We start from the raw sequence: 22,513 nt of genomic DNA, 5'->3' as shown, positions 1-22,513 counted from the left end.
ATTGAATTCAGACTTAAAATCTCTCAAAATAAGAAATCTCCACACTTAAATGGCGTCACTAAGCAAATTCTACCAAATACGGAAAGAAAAATTAATGCCTATTCTACACAATCTTTTCCACAACATAGAGGATAGGACACAATCTTGGGAAAAATGTTTGCCAATTAGATATTTAATTCATATGTGTCTTCAGAATCTACAAAGAACTCTAAAAAACAATTAAGCCCAATGAAATGTTAGGCAAGATATTTGAATAGGAACTTCAGCAAAGAAGACCTATGGATGGCAAATAAGCCTATGGAAAGATGCTCAATATCATTAGTCACTAGAAAAAAGCAAAATGAGGCACCTGGGTGGCTCAGTCAGTTGAGTATTTGACTCTTGATTTCGACTCAGGTCACGATCTTAGCGTTGTGGGATCAAGTACCGCGTCTGGCTCTACACTGAGCGTAAAGCCTTAGGATTCTCCCTCTCTCTCCCTCTGCCCCTATCTCCCCTGAGTGTGTGTGTGTGCGCGCGCTCTCTCTCTCTCTATCAAGAAAGAAAGAAAGAAAGAAAGAAAGAAAGAAAGAAAGAAAAGAAAAGAAAAGAAAAGTCACGATGAGATATCAGCACATATCCAGTAGAACGCCAAAACTGAAATGGCTGATAAAACCAAGTGCTAAAGACTGTGTGAGTAATTGAGTTCCCATTCCCTACCAGCAGGAATACAAAATGCTATGCCCACTTTGGAAGGCAGTTTGGCAGTTTCTTAAAAAGTTAAATGTATACTAACCATATGTCTCAGCCATTCCACTCTTATATTTTCACCCTTGACTCCACCCCCAAAATGAAAACATGACCGTACAAAGACTTGTACACAAAATGTCATACTGGCTCCACTTGTCATCACCAAATGCTGGGGGCGACCTAACTATCTGTCAACAGGTGCATAACATACAAAAGCAACACCACTCTGTGAACTATGGATACATACAACTCTATGTCTGAGCATCAACACTACTGTGCTGAGTGAAAGAAGCTAGAGCAAAAAAAGTACATACTTTATGACTGTGTTTGTATGATATCTCAGAAAATGAAACTAATTGATAGTAAACAAAAGCATACCAATGCTTGTTTGGGGCTGGAGAAGCAGGGGTAGGTGGGAAGGCCAGAGTACCAAGGACGAGAAGTAATCTTTAGTGGGACGTCAGGTTTGTGGAATGGTTTCCAGTATGTAGGTTGATATCAAAACCTGTCATTTTTTAAAAACCAAAAAAACAGGGGCGCCTGGGTGGCTCAGTCTGTTAAGCATCCAACTTCACCTCAGGTCATGATCTCGCTGTTCGTGGGTTGGAGCCCCACGTCAGGCTCTGTGCTGACAGCTCAGAGCCTGGAGCCTGCTTCAGATTCTGTGTCTCCCTCTCTCTCTGCCCCTCCCCTGCTCACACTCTGTCTCTCAAAAGTAAATAAATGTTAAAAAAATTTATAAAAACTGATGTATTTGATCGCATGTCAATTGTATTTCATTAAAACTGTTAAAAATTTTAGAAATGAATGAACATCCATACAAAGAACTCAGAGAAATGTAACAAAAAAAATATGTTCTGGATGTTTACAATAGGAACCAAAGTACTCACTCCTTTTGATGTTCAGTTTGCATGTAAGTAAACGCCAGAAGAATATCTCCTCTGGGTGGAAGAAAGCAAGGAAAATGGATTCAGAGGAATTGAGAGGTCTGAGATGTTGATGAAAAGGTAGCTCACGTAACTGCTGGAGGAGTAGCATACATAACACACGTTCTGACAGTGTGATCAACAGCAAAACCATTAAATGTCAGTCACTGGTATTTGATGTGTTGCATTTTTGATGTTATAAGTGTATTTAATGGATAAGGATTATTCCCAATGGGATATGCTGAAAGGTAGAAAAAAAAAAAACAGGTTATTTTTTCATGTGCCTGTAAGTTTTACAGAGTAATTTGGTCATAATACGGTTTAGTCTGTTAGTGAGAGTTAATGGACTCTCCACGTCCTCAATGGCCACATTTACTGTATATGACTGCAGTTGTGCTGAAAGTATATGGAAATACATATCTGTATAGGAAAATATGTATCTCTATATTTTTCTGTTGGTGTAAGTGGATACTTCTTATCTCAGAAGAGGACCCAGTTTAAAACGTACACTAAAGAAAATAATTTTTTTCTTAGTATTTTTGAATAATTGGAGTAGAGATCATAAAATTTAGACTCCATAGTATGATATAAAGATGTCCCATTCTTTCACTCAACACTCTTACTCAATATTTAGCAATCATTAATGTGAAACAAATAGAAAATGGAAACCTATCTTATACAAATAATGGATTTGAATATCATAGTCTACAAGAATTGCAAAAGCCTTCAATTAGCTAGTGTAGCTAAAAGTTTCCTCTATATAGGAGATGATCCACAGCTATCTATGAAAGGAAAGAAGGTCAGAGTATGGAGAGAAGGTAAGGGGAGGGAAAAGAGAGAGTAGTGTTTAAAACTATGATCCTGGGAACATGGCATCCCTAAGACGTCATCGTTTTTGTCAACTTTCAACATTTGTTGTTTATCTGAAATTTTAATTTAACTAGGTATCCTGTGTCTTACCTGGCAATCCTCCCTACTGCCCAGGCCTCAACCCAGCCATCCAAAAATTTTTTTTGAACTAAGTGAGTCTACTGAGCTAGTATGGTTGAGAGGCACTGATTTAAAGAATTTGCTCTAGGGATGCCTGGATGGCTCAGTTGGCTAAGCATCTGACTCTTGATTTCAGCTCAGGTCATGATTTTAGGGTCTTGTGATCAAGCCCCACATCGGGCTCCTCACTGGGTGTAGAGCCTGCGTGAGACTCTCTCTTTCTCTCTTGGCCCCTCCACCCCCTTAAAAAAAAGAATTTGGTCTGAAAAATGTTTGGTGTGTGTGTGAATGCCCGAGTGCACGTGTGTGCACTTAATAACAGGTCTACACACATTAGGAGAGGCGTAAGGAGTTCAGAGCATTCCCTGGAAAATTCCCAGCGATAACCTGAATATTTTGTTAATTATTTCAAAAATAGCAACGTAATTATTAGGCCTTGTACCAGGCCCCATGTTAGGTGTTGGGGACACGGTCTAAAATAGGAGACTGGTATGTGTCATTAAAGTGGTATCTAAATAAGACCATGAGAATATATTATGGTATAATGGGAAAAGAAAACTCTTCTTTATTTCAAATCTTTCTATTCCAATAATAAAGAGTCAGAATAGGAAAAATGCCTTTAACACTGCATTTCTAAGGTACACTGTAGCATGTCTTGTAGAAACTAACCATTCTCAGTGCACATGCATCACAAGAGTATTCACTAAGATTGGTTCACTAAGAGGGACCAATCTGTAGTGTAACGCTAGAGCACCTGTGAAGCAGGACACATGACTGGAACACAGACCTGCAATCAACCACCATGAATGAGGGCACTGGGTTGGGGCTAGGGATGATGCATGTCCTGTATCAGAAAGTTTACGCTTCATTTGGAACAATGGCCAAGGCATAATAAAGAGCTAGAAGTCAACACATAAAAGTATCTAATGACACAGCGCTGAACTATTTAATTCTGGTGTGGAAGGATGATTATGGCGTCAATGTTGATCTTGACTGTGGGGAGTAGCGGGCATAGAGAACAGATTATTCTGAATCTACACTTGCTCCAAATACACCTCTCTCTCACTGGGACGAGACCGGTCAAATTTTTAATAGACCATGCAATGACTCCTTTTAAAAGTTTTTTTCTTGACAATTCTATAAAAGCCAAGCTTGAAATGATGTGTAGGACATCTCTCATGGATGTCATGATGATCAGATTGGGAAAAAAAGTCACATCGCCCCTTATCTCTAACCATCTGTCTGCTGAGATACTTCAAATTATTCCTATTAATGTATTTTCCTCTTGAATCCCTCACTAGGCGCACTGATAATTTTCAGGTCATCCTGTAGGGCTCCTTCTTCTGCAGATTTCATTGTTTTGAATATATTATGAGTTCCTTCCTAATATAACTTATCCTATCTCTCCAGTTATGGAGAGAGTAGCCAAGGCACTATACAGAAATATGTTGGGACTTTGTGTCATAAATGGAGAGATTTGTAAGAATAGTGAAGTTTAAAAATATGTTATCATCACCATCTTTTGAAAACTATTAATTCCTTAAAACTATGGGTTTCCGAACAATAAGACAAATTGCTTTTATTCTAAAGTTAAATACATTCTGCTCAAGGTAGAAATATTTATTTCATATAATATAAATATTTGCTTACTGAAATGCCACAAAAGTAAGTTTTCAAGTTTAGTAATTGGGTCTTGCAATAACATAGGTATAGTATATTCAAGTGAGTATATTGTGGAAAGACCACAAAGTGGGTCAGCTCTAACTGTAAGTTACTTCGTTAAAAATAGCGTCTCCCCTAAACATAGATCATCTGTAGAGTCTACTGTGATTTGGTATTTTTATTCCTAAATACATTCCTACTGCATAAATTGATTCTCCACCCGTATGGTATCGCAGAAATTGCCTTCAGTTAAAGCATTTCAAAGAACAGGAAAAAAAAATCAAATGAAGCTATTTCTTAAATCAATATGGGAGTACAAATCCAGTCACTGTTGTATAGTTATCAAATAACTCGAAAGTTTGGAGAATGGCTCATGGTATTTTGGAGGGAGTGAGAGAGAATATTATTAAACTGTGGCCAAGGCAAGCCGGAATCACTGTCTCATACTAAAGTCTGTAAGGTTGCCCTAAAATGGAAATATCTTGGCATAATTAAAACACGCATTTTCAGCTGGTTAGATACTGACAACTCTTTCGGCCCACTAATCAACCTTGTATAGGATACCATTGAATACTACAACTTGGACACAAAATTCAGAGCTCAAGTATAAAACTATACAGAAAACTAAAACAGTATTCATTCATGTCTTAGTTTATTCAATGCCTAGTGGCTGGCCACCTGTTACGTGCACACAATAAAAGGTTTTCCTTAAGAGGGCTTGCATCTCCTGGGCACGGCAGAGGTTAAAGCATCCTGGCAATGTGCCGAGACTCATGAAAAGGTGGGTGCAGGGGTGCTAGGGGGGCAGTGTCCTGGTTTGCCAGGGGGCAGTCCCAGTTTATACCTGTATTCCTGTCAAAACTATTAATTGTTCCCCATTTCACTATAAAACATGCCTAGGTTTGATCAACAGGCTATGCGGTCACCCTTGTCATTGGCAACAGCAAATATTAGATTTTAGAATAATTCTGCTTGTGGTATCCTGCTCCATAGACTAGGGTTAGGTTTCTACATTTAGTGTGTATGATGACGTTCGAATAACCTCATGTCCACTATTTACTCATCAGACCCTCAATGTGAAGGTGAGAGGAGTCATGGTGCTGAGTCAACACAACATTTGAGGTTGAATTACTCATATCCAGAAGGATGACTACTTATGGACTGAATGTGTTGCCCCACCCTCCAAAATTCACATTTTCAAGCCCTGATACCCAGTATTTGATGACTGTATCTGTCAAGAGAGCCTTTAGGAAGGAATTAAGGTTAGACGAGGTCATAAGGGTGGAGTCCTAATTCAATAGGACTTGTGTCCTTATAAGTAAAGACACCAGAGAGCATTCTTCCTGTTTCTTTTTCTCTGTGCCTGATTCTCACTGTCTCGTTCTGTTTGTGTGCACGCTTCCCGGAAAGGCATTGGGAGTTCACAGCAAGAAGGCAGCTGTCTGCCATCTTAGGGGAGAGCCCTCACCAGACACCCACCCCGCTGCCATCTTGATCTTGGATTTCCAGTCTCTGGGACTGTGAGAAAATCTGTATCTGTCGTTTAAGCCACCAGCCTGTGGTTTTCTGTGATGGGAGCTCCACAGACCACTGCAGTGACCGATTGCTTGCACGGTTATGCTGAAGGGTCCCCAGCTCAACCAAGGTATCTGGAATCTCTTTAGCTAGTCTCAGCCAAGCAAGAAAATGGAAAGGATGGTTGAGAAATAGAAATTTAACTTATGCATATGGAATTCTGGGCATTTAACTCAGCAAGGCAAGATAATCAGATTTGGGATTTCAATTCCTTTGGAATTGAGTATCTCTGGACTTCAATTTACAGGACGCATTAATCTTTGAACTTTTATTTCTCCCTGGGAACTTAATAATGGAAGAAAATGTAGAGTCAAATTTGGGGAATATCTAGGCTACTGGGGTTTTATTGTCTGAGTCACTCTTTTGTTTTATTTTCATATTTTCACCTAGTCCAGTTGTAGCATCTCTGGGAGACTCAGTTGGACACCGTGTCTAGACAGGGTTTGCAACAGAAAATAAAATGCACTTACAGCCATGAATATAGAGTGCCCTTGAAGTTAATTAAAATAATGCACTCTTGGCCCACTTCAGAATCTTTGGGTGCAAAATCTATACGGCTTATCAGGTGCCCCAGAAGTGGACCCAGAGAACCAGTGGGGGTGCTCATGATGATGGGAGAGAGGATGGGTTGAAGGACTGGATGTCCCCTCAGGGGAACAGCCACACCCCAGGTTGGTGACAGGCTCACTGGAGGAGTCCAACGTCCCAGCACACAAAATGCCACAGAGATTCATGGAGGAAGCTTCCTCTTCTTTTCTGCTGTCTCCTTACGGATCGAGGTGGGATGATCCTCTGGCCACCCAATCCTGCACACTTCCTGAGGGAGGTGCAGTGACAGACCAATTGGACTGGCAATTTTGGTGAGAAAAACACATAGCATCCTCAGCTGCTAACGAGCAAACTGCTCACAAAGACCGTTGGTGGTTTTCCTCAGTTTCTCCCAGCAGCCAGCCTTCCCTGAACAGCCTCCCTCATGGGAGAGTCCAACTGGGTCCACGCTGTCTCTAACTGAGGGGTCAGGCTACTAATCCTGGGTTGGCCCTATTAGTGGGCACGTCTGTCTCTTTCACCTAGCGCCGTCTACGAAAAGTGATATTTTGACCATTTTCTCTTCTCATCTCGGTCAAAAATTGGATAAGGAAAACGATGCTATTGATTGGGTCCCCTCAAAGATCCCAATGATGCCCTGAGGTTCTCTGTAGACTCCTGAATTGTTGAGGTCGCTCAGATATAATCAGTGAAAACTATACATACTAATGGTCACATTAAAAAACCACTGTTGTTGTATAAACAGAATTAAATAGTTTATTAAGTAATGTAACGAGCACCTTGTAAGTAAATATTTAAAACTGGTTTGGCCCTGGAAGGCAAAGTCACCTTGTGATTATGCTCTGTCTGACATCACTTACAACTAAAAACATTAAGATATATCAGTGGAGGGAACTGAGGAAGCCCAGGTAAATCAAGTCATAAATAACAAGATTCAGAATTCTGGGACTGAATTTTTTACTGCACTCCCCAAATTGTATTAGAGATGCAACAGAATTGTCAAAACATTGAATGCATGCCGAATGTAGCTTCGTGTCTATTTTCCCGAAGCAGCAATAATGATTTTGATCCCATCGGTTTCTTATTGGATGCTTCCTCAAGTGGAAATGTTTGGTAGATTATTTTAGGCTGGTCGGTTGGGGGTATTGTTTCCAAGGTCTTGTTAGAAAGTTGTAAAATGTTCCTGTTTTTGCTTTTTTGCTATTTTATTTACTTACTTATTTATTTGCTATTTATTTATTTATTTATATTTGTGAGAGAGAGAGAGAGAGTGCGCGCACACGAGAAGGGGAGGGGGGCAGAGGAAGGGAGAGAGAGTCTCAAGCAGGCTCTATGCTCAGTGCAGACCCCCGCTCAGGGCTTGATCCCACGACCCTGCGATCATGACCTGGGAAGAAACCAAGAGTCAGATGCTAAACTGATTGTGCCACCTGGGTGCCCCACTCTTTTGTTATTTTAAGTGAGACTGTGCAGTTCTCTGCTTCCAAGGAGAAACAGAGCTTCCAAGGAGCTTTCCTACTGTCTCGGAGCTCCTTTTCCAGAGGCCCTGACTGATGCTCCCATACTGCCTCCACCAGCCGCATGCTGCCGTTGCATGGATACGCAAGGTCGCTGGGGAGGTTGGGAAACTCGGTGAAATTAACTGGATCAGTTTTCAGGAAACAGAGCAAAGAAAATCCAGAGTGCAGGGCTCTCTGCAGGGCTGAATTTTAGAAATCTCCAGGGATTTACTCTCCCTACTGAGGTAGAGGTGCTTCTGCCTGTGACTGCTGATGACAATGAAGCACGAAGAGGACGCACAGCACGCGGTAGTGGAAGACGTGGATGGGAACACGGCCAATGTCAGTACAAGACCGGTACCGGGGAGAGGCTAAAAACAGTGTCAGGGACGAGAGGTGCGAGCCGGCCCCTAACTCTTGGGACCTGAATTTTCTCGGCTACAAATCAGGATGAGACCACCAGTGTGAGTCATAGGGGTGTGGTGAGGATGTGCTTGGTGATGGCCCGTGCCTACTCAGGGCTGATGAACGCCCTCCAGGCACATTTACATCAAAGCCGGAAATTAGCAATGGCATAATGACTAATATCTGTGTGATGAGAGGAGTTGTCTCAAAAGGTTATTATGAGGAGCAGAATAATGAGTGCAAAGTGTAGATCTGGAGCTTGACCCATTGGGCACCAGTCACACGTGGGGAGGATGCCCATGCTGCCACTGGTGACAGTGACTTCCCATCCTGATGACATCGATGCAGTAAAATGCTCCAATAACACAAAAATGGGAGGTTATATAAGGAAGAGATAAAAATGAATGAACGGGTGAATGAATGCTGTCCTGGGAGAATACGTGATGCACAAGAGCAGAATTACAGATCTGAGCCAGATTACAGAAGCAGCAAAGCAAACATCAGTCACCTCTCCCTACCTGCTCCCTTTCTATAGAAACTTTCCCCCAGCTCCACCAGAAGGAGATGCATGGGACTAGATAAAGGGTCAGCTGCCTTTGGGCACAAGCCACTCACCCCATTTCCTGCCAGCACGGTTGTCTGGAACAGCCCCCCTCACCCATTTGTGCCCACGCAGTCTGGGGCTGTGTGGGGCCACATGCAGGGCTGAGCTGTCACAGAAGTGACCGTGTGGCCCGCATGCCTACGACAGTTACCATTTGGTCCTTTATAGAAAAAGTCTTCAGGTGCCCAGAGTAGATTACGGGAGATGTTATGATTCATAATCCACTGAGGAGCACAACAGACTCCCCGCAAGAATATAAACTGAAATGGCTTCTAGAACCTGTGACTTCTGCTTCCCTTTCCTGATTCACATTTCACTGAAGAACAACACATCCCCTCCTCCCAAACTTCACCAAGCCAACCCTGTGGATCGGCTTTAGCAGGAAGAACACAGTAAGCCTTGGCAAAATTAAGCCTGAAGAAAAGATGTCTTCAAAGCCAGTTAAAGCTTTGGGAACATTGAATAGCTCACGTTTCTATTAAAGACCATCGACAATAACCGGCAGCACTTGGCGGAACGAGGGGAACTTTTACAAGATTCCCGACTCAGACCCACAGTTCTCGTGACTGTTCACTGGGCAGCCGCCACCCATGAATTTAATCCAAGAAACTGAAGTGTGGCTCGCTTCATCCCTCTCCCTGCGCCCGATTTCGTGTCACGGCCGTGTTCCTTCACAGCCTGACTGTTGGGCAATGACGGGGTCATTTAAACAAGTAGATGATTCAGACTATTTCTAAGAGGGATCTCATCCAGCCCCAGTGTCAGAGCACAGATCCGAGGGTGTGCTTCTCGCCGACAAGTCCTTCTGAGTCTTTTCCAAATAAAGTCACCTCTTCAAACGGCCAACCCTGGAGTGATGCCGTCCCACTGTCCCCTGCTGACCACAAACGAGTCCACAGATGAATGAGGGGCTACAGCCCTCAAGCTTGCCACCCCGCATCCAGAGCTAGATTCCAACACATTTCCCTGCTGTATCTGGAAGAAGATGAAAACATAGAGGCTAGTGCTCCGAGGAGAGCAGAGATTCATGCCACTAAGGTCTGGCACGCGCCTGGATTTCTGCTGGGCAGCGGGGTTAGTTGCAATGTCCCCAGCACACAGGGCATTAAAGAAAGCTCTGGAGAATGATGGCAGGGCACCTGAGAAGGTCCAAGGTACCATCGCTCTAAGGACTCCTCAAAACAATTTCCTCAGCATTGCCTCATACTATTCTTCCCTCGATTCTAGAATTTGGAAAATAAAAATGATGGTATTATATTATTCAACGCACTGAACTCACATATACTTACTGGGGAGAGAGGAGATAACAGAAGTTCATACGCACAGGCATAGCTATGAAAGATTCTTTTTTTTAACTTTTTAATTAATTTTTAAATGTTTATTTCTGAGGGGGGGGGCATGAGCTGGGGAGGGAGAGACGGAGAGGGAGACACAGAATCTGAAGCAGGCTCCAGGCTCTGAGCTGTCAGCACAGAGCTCGACACGGGGTTTGAACCCACAGACAGGTGGGATCATGACCTGAGCTGGAGCCGGGTCCTTGCACGTTCTCCCTTTAAGAGTATATGGGCGTCGTTCTGGCACTGGCTACTATCAATGGCTTCTCCCAGGGGGAAAGATCTGGGTTGGTTGGCAACTGTTTGACCAAAAAAATGCAAGGGCAGGGATGTGCCCCTAGTTCCAGTCCCCGCCGCTAGGACGACTTCAAGCTTCCTTTCTTGCCCCAGGAAGTGTGAGCTGTTGACTAAGAGGTCTGAATGGTTCTGCTGGAGAAGCAGCGAGGCCCTAGACATGGGAGCAAAGAAGCTGTCAGCCTGGCTAACATGATCATCTTCTACCTGGCAGTAGCGTCTAGAAAGACCCCTAGCAAGAACTGCCCAACTGAGCCCAGTTAACCCACAGAACCAGGAGAAATAATGAATTGTCGTTCTATGCCACGAAGCTTTGGGGCGGTCTGATACACCGCAACAGATAAACCGAGCAGGAAGTGCACACATTCGGGGTGCCTGGGTGGCTCAGTCGGTTAAGCGTCTGACTTCGGCTCAGGTCATGATCGCACGGCTTGTGAGTTCCAGCCCCACGTCAGGCTCCAGAGCCCGGAGCCTGCTTCCGATTCTGTGTCTCCCTCTCTCTCTGCCCCTCCCCTGCTCACATTGTCTCTCAAAAATAAATAAATGTTAAAAAAAAATTTTTTAATAAAAAAAAGAGTAGACACATTCCCACTCTTTGTCATGTGTTTTATAGTACCTCCTATAAGCAGCACAATTCTCCACTGTATTCCTTGCTCCACCTTGGCTTTGGCCAAGGGACTGACTGAAAGCAAGGAATATAAGGTAGTGACAAAAACCACAGCTGGACAGAAGCTGTAACAGCCACTTAGACCTTTTCTCTTCCTCCTCTGACACAGAAAGGGCACGCCCTATGTCTCAGCTCTTCCTGGGGCCCATCATGAAAAGGAGCCCCCGGTCAGAGCTGGTCTGAGCTCAGGTGTGCTCCGTCTAAATCACAGTCAGAGCAGGGCAAGCGAGAGATAAACCTTTGCTGTTGCAAGCCACGGACGTGGGGTTTTATCTTCTACAGAATCGAGTGCTGAGAGCGAGCCCTTTGTAATGCCATCTGAACAGTCTCACAAACCAGAGAATCAGACCAACATCAGGGAAAGTCACTGAGACAGAAAAGCACACGAGATCTTTCCCATTCAGTTTCACAGAGGGTGACTGGCATTCTGCTAGATCCCAGGCACGCAGTGACACTGATGCCCCATCCAAGGAGCCTATGGCCCGGTGAGGACTCACTACTCAAGTATTTTCTGTAAAGGGTCAGAGAGTAAATGTTTTAGGCTGTTGTTTGCCAAGAGACAAGATTGAGGATAGTACGTGGCTATGCATGGAACCATTTAAAATGTAAAGGACACTTTTAGCTCTCAGGCCATATGAAAGTAGGGGACACGATCTGGCCTAGGAGCTGCAGTTTGCTGGCCTCTGGTCTAGTGGTTGACAGTGGCTACATGAGGGGCTATTTCCAGGGTGCATATAATAAGTGTATTACACGAGCCCTTCCTGAAGCTTAGAGAAGAGACACAAACCAATCTGAGATTTTATGAACCATTTTCTGAAGGAAAGAAAGCCTGAGTAGATCTTGAATATCCACTAAATGCTGCTGAGTAAATGTACAAAAAGGTAGAAAGGATGAGTTTTTGAAACCACAGGTTATGTGCACATAAACTGTATTTCCTCCCATTAACACAAGAGTATTTTATAAGAAGAACAAGCACCCAAAACTTCCCAATATAACTTGTCCAGGTTTGCTACATATAGACACCGTAGGGACACTCTACAAACACAGATATCCTAGCCAGCCTCGACTGCCATCACAAAATACCACAGACTGGGCAGCTAACCAAAAAAAAAAACACAAAGTTTATTTTCTCATAGTTCTAGAGTCTGGGAAGTCCAAGATCAAGGTGTCAGCCAACTTAGTTTCTACTGAGGTCTCCTCTTGGCTTGCAGAAAGCCACCTTCTTACTGTGTCCACCAAGAGTATCCTCTCTGATGACTCTTCTTATAAGGACACTAATCCTATCAGATCAGGGCCCCAATGCCAGTTTCATTCTGAAAACACTGATTAGATACTTGTAATGCACAGGAACTGTTACTGAATATGAGATGGTCCCTACCTAGAAGTCCTGGGACATGTGAAATGCTGTACTTTATTTTATTTTAATTTTTTAAATGTTTTTATTTATTTTCGAGAAAGAGAGACAGCATGAGCAGGGGACGAGCAGAGAGAGAGGGAGGCACAGAATCTGAAGCAGATTCCAGGCTGTGAGCTGTCAGCATAGAGCCTGACTCGGGGCTCAAACTCACAGACTGTGAGATCGTGACCTGAGCCAAAGTCAGACGCCCAACCAGCTAAGCCACCCAGGCGCCCTTGTACTTAATTTTAAAAGATATTCATCTCCTATTCTTTTATGCTCTTTTCATAGAGATAAACTCAACTCCTGGTTGAGTCTATATGTCAAACTAGACTTGGGAGAATACAAAGAACAAAGGTAAAAACCATTTTCCAATCATTCTCTTATATGCTATAGTCTACACACACACTCACACGCACACGCATGCACACACACATTCACACACACACACACACACACACACACACACACACACAGCCATGGTCACCACCCTCCTCTGGGGGGTAGGGCAATTCAAATAGCTGCTGATTTTAGTCAGCAGCCTCCTCACGCTGGTGGCTCAAGTGGAAATTCTGGACAACAAAGTGTTACATCGCTTTTCTTAAATGAATGTTTTGTCAAATAGATTTTCCATACTAGTTGCATGGTTGGTTTAAAACATAAATGCTAGATTTTATTCTTGTAATATTGATAATAGTTTATGCCAATGTCATTTAAAAATTTCACCTTTTTTATACAGGATTACCAATTTCCCTTCCTTCCTTCCTTCCTTCCTTCCTTCCTTCCTTCCTTCCTGTCTTTATTTCTTTCTCTCTCTCTCCCTTTCTTTTCTTTCCTTTTCTTTCTTTCTTTCTTTCTTTCTTTCTTTCTTTCTTTCTTTCTTTCTATTATTTTTTAACTGCCTAAAAACAAACATAGTCCTTATTTCACCAGTGGCTGTGTTCCAATAAAACTTTATTTACAAAAATAGGTGGTGGGCTAGATTTGGCCCATGAGTGTAGTCGGCCAACCCCTGATCTAGAAACTATTTTGTTCATAGACATAGAGGAGAAAATAATCACACATATACATTCTTTTAAGTAAAAATTGTTAGGTAAACATTATACACAACAATTTTAGAAATTTTTAACGGCAAGGAAATCCCCTAATTTAAAGTTTGTGGTTTGTGGAAACCATGAAAATGGTTTCCAAGGTATCAAAGTTTAGTAACTTTTACAAAAGCTTGGTAAGTGTATTTCATTGTTTCCCGGAGTGTTTTTGTTTACTCAAGCTGGAAGAATATACTTAAACCTTGAACAAGACAGGTTTGACCTGTGTGAGTCCACTTACATGCAGATTGCTTTAGATAAATACGGTACAGAAATGTAAATGTGTTTTCCCTTCCTTATGGTTTTTCTCAATAACATTTTCTCTTTGCTACCTTACCTTATTGTAAGAATATATTATATAATGCATATAACTAACAAAATACGTGTTAATCCACTGTTTCTGTTATCAGTAAGGCTTCTGGTCAACAGTAGGCTGTTAGTAGGTAGGTTGTGGAGGAATCAAAAGTTACATGTGGGGTTCCAAGTGCTTGGGTAGAGGCGTTCCTAAACCCAGTCCCCCACTGTTCAAAGAGTCAACTTATATCGGGGCGCCTGGGTGGCTCAGTCAGTTAAGCGTCTGACTTCGGCTCAGGTCATGATCTCACGGTCCGTGAGTTCGAGCCCTGCATCGGACTCTGTGCTGACAGCTCAGAGCCTGGAGCCTGCATCAGATTCTGTGTCTCCCTCTCCTTCTGCCCCTCCTCTGCTCATACTCTATCTCTCTCTGTCTCTCAAAAATAAATAAACAAAAAAAAAATTAAAAAAAAAAGAGTCAACTGTATAAACAGTAAAATCAATGCCCGAAAAAGAGAACAAAACAGAAGATTCTTGCCACAGTCTGGTCAGAATGCAGGGCTAAGCAGTACATACAATGTCTCAAGAGCAGAATTTACCTTGACAGGAAATCCGAAAAGGAAAGGCGAACAGGGTATCCATATCGGATAATCTTCACCATGTCCAGGACTCCGATATATTGTAGTTGAGCAGATACATAAAAATTATCAAAGGTATCTGGCAGCCTTGAGTTATTGGGCTTGATGCAATGAACAAAGTGGGGCGTGCGCTTCTGAAGTTTTCCGATAATATCTGCTAGAGATTTCTAAGGAGAGAAGCAAAACACAACTGATTCTCCAAAGAAGACACTGTCTGAAAATGTAAAGAGTTTATCTTCAACCCACAACTCTTTTATTTAGTCTGAATTCTCTGTGCTGTGTGTGTCCGTGTGTGAGTGCTTACTGGTTTCCAAGTGGTCAAAAACGGGGGGGGGGGGGGAAATGATGCAGAAACCCTCTAGAGTTGACAAGATCTAAATCTAAATTTTGGAAAACCGAAAAGTCCACTAACCCTGAGTTGAGATGCAATCGTGACTGGACCTCCCCATTCTAGTCTTTGAAGAAACGAAGAAGTTCCTTTCTTTTTTAATAACTGTAATGAAAATAAAAAGAAAGAAAGGGTGAGCGGATTTATTTATGTAGGTATGTATCGACTGATTTTTAATTGTAGTTGACATTAGTTTCAGGTGTACAACATAGGGAGCGATCTTAGTAGTATTTTACTAAATTGCATTTACAAGAAAAAATTTACCCTCCCATCCACATAAATTCACTCAGACTGTAAAAATCAGTACCAAATGATTTTTCTGCGACGGTACTATGAATCGGGGAAATTGAAACTGCGCATAGAAGAACACCATTCCTGCCAGCCTTTCAAGTACACAGAAGTTGCCGTCCTGTATCTATTTTAATTTTGAGAGTAAACATCGACCCTGCCTTGCTGGGTAGCACAGTCCGGGCACCTGGGAGCCCTGGGTGTATCATCACTATGCGTGTTTATCACGAAGCAGCAGGCTTACCACCAGGCCAAAGGATACTATTTTATGCTATAAAGGTTTGATGTTCTAACAAGCTGCTGGTTTATTCCCTTAAGTTTAACCACAATCAATTTCTTCCCATTCCTCCTCTTTTTTTTTTTTTTAAACTACTAAAAGGAGTTAGTAAATTATCTGTTTGAAAAATGGCAACAATTTGTGTTTTCCTGGATGAGTAATTATATACGGCTCTTAAAAGAAAAAAAAAATCATATGTAGCAAAGATTAAATGATAATGGAGATAAAAGAAGTCACTGGAAATGGAGCCAGTGGGTAAAGAAACAAAGGGCAGAAGGTAATTAATTAAACTCCCCCAGGGGTTAAAAGGAACCGCAGCCACTAATGTACCATTTGCATTTCACAAAATCACGCAGACTCAGACCAACGCATCTATAGATCCCAAATCATTTATGTTACAATAAAGAGGTCTTGGTAGGAGAAGAGAGCCTGATAAAAGACTCTTGTCAATGTGGTGCTATTGCTACCATGACAGCAGCTGATTTCTTTCCGTTGACATGAACTGTCAGGCTGGAATGACCCGTTGTAACTGACAAGGGAATGTAAAAGGAAGCAATTGGTCCAAAATCAACCGGTTTTCTCCAAACACAAAGCCAAGTGTGATGCTCAGTTAAACAGTGGTAGAGCCCTACGCTGCCAGTCACAGGGCTGGCTGTGCAGAGATGCAGCCAGTATGAAGGGAAGTGAGGAATGGAACACTTAAGGAAGAATCGTAATAAATAAATCTCCATCCCTTGAAACTGAACGCTCAATTTCCCTTTCTGGGTGGAGGAACCACTGTGAATTATCTTCGTTTTGCAGTCCTTTAGGGAAAAGACTAATGGCATCTATGCCTGGTAATGTTTAATAATTAAGGTTAAAAATTACAGTGTAGAGGTGGGTGGTGATTCCTCGCTCTCGATTTCCAGCATGATTGAGGAAGGAAGGGCCAGAAGGTTCAGTGAAACCCTCAGGAGTAGAGATCTTCCTTACAAAGAGTAACCCTTTGTCTTTTTTTTATGTAAAAAATGCCATTTTGTATGCAGTGAGATTGAATTCCTGTGATCACACAGGGCAGAAATGACTATATCGGAGGATCTCTAATTGTAGGGTCCACTGGCTAAACACACACACACACACACACACACACACACACACACACTTATTTCTAATATGTTATATACATCTTGCCAATCTTCTAAAATAGAGCTGATTCTAATTATGCTTTCATTTTAATTGGTAAGTTAAGTGCATTATAACAACCTACAACAACCGAATTTCTAAAACCGATTGTCCTGGACAGCTTCCCAAACAGATTTCCCCTCTCTGCAGTTTTGATGGAGACAAGCAAAACAAACCAGGCTACCATCAGGCACTGAGTCCTTAAAGTTGCCACATTTCCTACCTGTTTCCTATCCGTTTGAAACACCCCTGCTGAATTTTTACTTCCGTGGTACAAACAGTCAGAACCTTTATGTTGTGAGTGTAACTGCACGTGTGGAGGGCAAGTCCACACTGGAAGTGAGGATGATAAGAAAGTACGTTTGAAATCTACAAAGTCTACAAACATTCCAGCACCTGAGACATACACAAGGTCTGTAAGAGAAACCACAATGTACTGTTTGGAGACCTGAAGCCTCAGCAGTGATTAATGTCAACAGAATAAGGTAGCTAAGTTTCTTCCCCGGAAGGCTAACGTTGCTGCAGTCACTCCCCATTCATCAGAGGGACAGTCACAGAGACGAGGCATAAACAGGATGTTGCAGAGACAACCAATAAAATTACTAACGCTCTACTTGCTATCGAACTTTCCCTCTGCTGGACTCTCCCATCATGTTTCCTCTGTCTGCTGGTTCTATGTCAGGCAGGCAACCTGTCTTTCATTTTAAAAATCAAATGATTTATTTCCATCAGTTTTCAAGACTGCATTAAAAAAAAAAAAAGAAGTAAACGTACCGAGCAAACTTCAAAACAACCAAACAAGAATCATAGAAACTCCTACCTTACTAAGTTCTAGATAATTCCTGTTCTCTCCAATAACTGAAGAAGCTGTCATCTTCTTACTGAGCAGGGCACATTTATGTCCTCTGAACTTAAAAGAAGGATAGGAAGATACGAGGGATCCTGTCTGTGACAGTTTCGACTGGAACAAGTGATTGATCACGACATTTTCACTGGCTAGGAAATAAATAAAAGCATATCATGAGTGGCATTAAAATCAGTATTTTTTTAAAAAAATTTTGTTAACGTTTGTTTTTGAGACAGAGAGAGACAGTGCGTGAGTGGGGGAGGGGCGCAGAGAGAGGGAGACACAGAATCCAAAGCAGGCTCCAGGCTCTGCGCTGTCAGCACAGAGCCCCACGTGAGGCTCAAACTCACGGACCGTGAGATCATGACCTGAGCCGAAGCCGGACGCCCAACCGACTGAGCCCCCCAGGAGCCCCCAAATCAGCATTTACATGAGCAGTAAACACCCCAGTGCTGCTGCCACTACAACTTTCCGAGTGCAAGATGTCACTGAGGGCGTCTGTCTTCCCCTTTGCCCCTGTTTTGTTTTCCCCACCGTTCATCGTAACACTTGATGAATTCTGATCTTCCTCTTGCCCTTGGCCAGGAGTCTTGAACCCGGGTCTCCTGTCCTGTACTTGAGCACCTGGCCCTTGGTTCTCTAACTGAGTGACACTCGCTGCTCTCGTAGCCGTGGGAGCCACACCTCACCTTCTAGGGTCTCCAGGCCTTCGGTGCCCTTGGCCAAGTCCTGAAGACCTGTGGCTTCGGCCAGCCGCTCCCCATCCCCAGAAATACACTTTCTTGGATGTAACCTGTCTCCGGGTGGTATTTAAAGACCTGTGGGAGACCCTGTCTCATTTGGTTGTACCAGGTGTCAGGGGAAAGAAATGCCCTCTTTTTTCTGATCCAGTTAAGCTATACATGTAAAACGCTGATATATTTCAGATGTTACGTTATACAAATTCTAATACATTTTGGCTACAAATTGGAATAGCACAGTGAAAACTGTATGCGGCAATTGGAAATCTAGAAGGCACGTTTCTCATGTCCCCTATGTCTGTATGTAGACAATCCTCACGCTTCAGTTTCCTTTTCTACAAAGTGACCATCACATACCCACCTTGAGGATTATACAGGATTAAAGTGTGAAATAATGTGCATATCATTTGGGATCCTGCTTACCTATCAGCTAGTGAGCAGTGGTCAGTGGCAAAGCAGTGTTCCTAACTTTTCCACATCCAGATTATTCTGCTTGCTCAGGCTAACATACTTAGTGGCAATTTGTACAAAGGAAAGTCACTACATTAATAAACAAACAGGGAACCAGGGAGAAGTGTCAGAGAGGAGGGAGAAACGATTATGGAATGCAGGAAGCAAAAAGGGGCTCTGTGGTACTGGATGAAAATTAGAGCTCTCAGGATAAATTCATGATTGTTAAAAAATTTTTTAAAAATGTTTATTTTTGAGAGAGACAGAGACAGAATGTGAGTGCGTTAGGCGGAGAGAGAGAGGGAGACACAGAATCCGAAGCAGGCTCCAGGCTCTGAGCTGTCAGCACAGGGCCCGATGCGGGGCTCGAACTCACCAGCTGTGAGATCATGACCTGAGCCAAAGTCGGACGCTCAACCGACTGAGTCACCCAGGCACCCCAAAATTCATGATTTTTAATATAGGGCTGCATCTCTGTCTGTTACCTGTATATCTTTAATTGTCTAGTTCAGAAGGGGCCTAAAAGCAAGGACAATCCAGTAGCAATGAGCTCACAAGCCCCCAGCCCTCAGTGTTCCTTAATACCATCCTTGTCTATGATAAACCTAAGCGTGTCAGGCACACAGCTGATTCTGAGGCGTAGAAGATGATCCCAGAACATTTTGGAAGGCAGGACTATAAGACAGTGCTAATAAAGATCATGAGAACCTGAAAAAGAACGTAGGGGCTGGCTTGAGGGGATTCTCACTGGCCATGTCTTGAGCAATTTTAGCATCAAAATAAAGATAGTCATAGACTGTGATTCATTGAATGAAAAAGAATCCATGAGTCCATACTGATAGCAGCCTAATTCATCAATGAATGACAAAGGGGAGATCGTACAGTTGAATGTTACTATTGATGGGAAAATTGGTGGGGGGAGCAGAAAATCACAATAGCGTGACCATAAGAGGCATCATTGATTTAGGCAAGAATCGTTCCTGCACCCCAGCCAGCGGATGACGGTCACCTCCCTCACAAGCTACTTATCAACTCCAGAGTGAAACAGCAGCTTTCAATTACGGAAGCCGGAAGGATGCCCCCTTAACAAGGCCGTGCCACCAGCAGGCTCTCAGACTGCCACTGTGTTCTCCAAACAGGAGGGGCTGAGGACCCGCCAGCACCTCTGTGGGGTTCCCACCGAGCAGGGATGGGCTGACACCCACGTGAGGAAACTGCAAATAAATCCAGATTGAGGGACAGCCTTCAAAATAACTGGCCTTTAGGTTTTAAATGTTAGTCACGAAAGAAGAAGAAAAGCAGAGAAAATGTCCCCGATGAAAGAAGACAGGAGGGAAAAGGCACTCAGTGCAGTGACTGGCCTTGAACTGGGGGGAAATCATTACGAAAGACATGGCGGGGGTAAGCGACACAGAGATAGGAACTGGGGGTTAGACATTAGGATCGTGTCAAGGTTCAGAACTCTGATAGTATTGATGTTTTGTAAGATACTGTCCTTGATCTCAGGATGCATACCAAGGTGTGTCGGCAGAAAGATGCCTGTGGCTTACTCTCAAATGGTTCAGAAAATACATGTACGTGCACACGCACACACACACGCACACACACATGCACAGGCACACAGAGGGAAGGGACGGGGGAGTAGAAGACAGGGTGGGAAGATGGGAGAAGATAGAGGAAGAGAAATGAAGAGAGGAAAGTAAATCTGGGGAAGGGCATTTGGGTGTTCTTGGTACTAATTTTGTAATTTTAAACTTGAAATCGTTTCAACATCACCAGTTTACGTTGGACTGGGAAGCATCCCCTGCAGGGGTCTACAGACATTATCACATCGAGTGTCTTCCTGCCAGCAAATCGGGATAAGCTAACTTTGGTGTGCCGTTTATGAGCAGGTTTGTGGAGACGCTCAGAGGTAAAAGACACAATAGCTGTTGACCAGGTATCACACAAACAAAGGTATGTTTGTTCAGATCCTGCAACAGACCCTACCACCTTCCCAATGTGTGAGCTTTTCGATAATATGAAGACTGAATTAGATACTACAAACAAAGTACCTTGCAAGGTACTCGAAAATAAAAAAAAAAAAAAAACAACAGTATCTATAAATTACACTTGCTTTTAACAATTACTTACGACATCAAAACATTTTACAGATTAATAAAATACTATTAATAAAATACCATGCCTCTTTTGTTTACATGATAGAATAGGTGAGCAATCATGGCCTGTGGGTCAAATCTGGCTCGTGGCCTGTTTCTGTAAACAAAGTTTTACTGGAACGCAGACCTGTCCAATTGTGCTGTCTACACCTGCTCCCTCATTATAACAGCAGAGTTGAGTAGCTGCAACAGAGACCTACAGCTTGCAAAGCCTAAAGTGTTTATTCTCTTGTCCTTTATAGAAAACATCTCCCATTTTCCTATAACAAGACACTGTAAAATTCATCCTCTTGTTCAGATGTACCTGCAGCTGAAGGCATTTGGAATAAAACAAGACTCACTTCCTTTTTCTTGGAGCTTATTAGCAAGTGTACACAAAAGAATGACTTCAAAATACAGGGACGGTGTGAAGATAAGCAGATAATCACAATATCACTAACTGCCAGGGGCGCCTGGGTGGCTCAGTCAGTTGAGCCTCCAACTTCAGCTCAGGTCATGATCTCACAGTTGGTGAGTTTGAGCCCCCTGTGGGGCTCTGTGCTGATCGCTCAGAGCCTGAAGCCTGCTTCGCATTCTTGTGTCTCCCCCTCTCTCTGCCCCTTCCTTGCTCATGCTCAGTGTCTGTCTCTCAATAATAAATAAATGTTAAAAAAAATAAAAATAATTTGATATCACTAACCGCCACATTCTCTTTCAAAATATATATTCTATTGCCTGAAATACAAAAATAAAGAAGGCACGGCACCGACTTCAAAAAACACGCTGTAGATTAGATCTTCAAAAAATACATGACTTGAAAGGTCATTTATTTATATGACTCCAAATGGAAGTTGACATCATTAAAAACTAGAAGGAATATATTTGCAATGATAATTAGTAGGGTCACCTATTTCAATTCTTTCTTTCTACATGATACCCTTCCAATCTCACACCTTCCCCATCAGTCTCCGTTTCAGGAGAGCTCGGTAAGCAAAGGTCTGAGAGACAAGCAGAGTAATTCCCTGTGAAAAACTACATTGTGCATCTGCTCTGCTTGATTGGAGGTAAGTATGTGCCTCAAACCAGCGGTGACACGGATGTCTTGTTTCCAGCTCGGAGGCACTTAACTATCTCATGAAGGTATCAGGGACTATCGCTATCAGGGACTCCGTTCATTTGCAGCAACTTGCAGCACAAAAGATGATATATTTTGATCCACTGAACAGGTTGTTTGGAAAATGAGAAGCCCTGCAGAACTGCTAATAAGAAAAGAATTGCTAGAGGAGGCAGAAGATACATACTGGTACACACAAACGCACCACATGTAAATGCCATATAGTAACTTACATGTTGTGTAGAAACAGATACATGCGCCTAAAAAGGGCTAAGATTCACTGAGTTGATGGGGCCTATAAATTTGCACTGATACATGCATCCACGCACGTATGTGTGTGTATATAAATCCGTACACTCCCTCTGCTCCGTGGGCTTTAATTCTTTATAACTGAAAGTACGTAAGAATAAAATACCACCCTTAGGTGTGCTCCAGAGTCATCTTAAGTAATGGAATTCAC

The 22,513-nt window shown here is 42.7% G+C and overlaps 1 protein-coding gene across 1 annotated transcript in view; it reads right to left on the bottom strand.

Annotated features, from left to right (window-relative positions):
* Nucleotides 1–22,513, bottom strand: part of MYO16 (myosin XVI) — a 493,885-nt gene that overhangs the window by 126,997 nt on the left and 344,375 nt on the right. Inside the window, exons 25-27 of the mRNA XM_030314012.1 lie at nt 17,585–17,760; nt 15,063–15,143; nt 14,612–14,817 (exon numbers count right to left, since the gene is read on the bottom strand). Coding sequence (XP_030169872.1) covers nt 14,612–14,817; nt 15,063–15,143; nt 17,585–17,760 — 463 coding nt within the window. The remainder of the gene's footprint in view (nt 1–14,611; nt 14,818–15,062; nt 15,144–17,584; nt 17,761–22,513) is intronic.

This window comes from Lynx canadensis, chromosome A1 (assembly GCF_007474595.2).
Source record: "Lynx canadensis isolate LIC74 chromosome A1, mLynCan4.pri.v2, whole genome shotgun sequence".
Taxonomy (NCBI): Eukaryota; Metazoa; Chordata; class Mammalia; order Carnivora; family Felidae; genus Lynx; species Lynx canadensis.
Note: the sequence above shows the minus strand (reverse complement) of the source record. Positions and strands in the feature narration are given on the sequence as shown.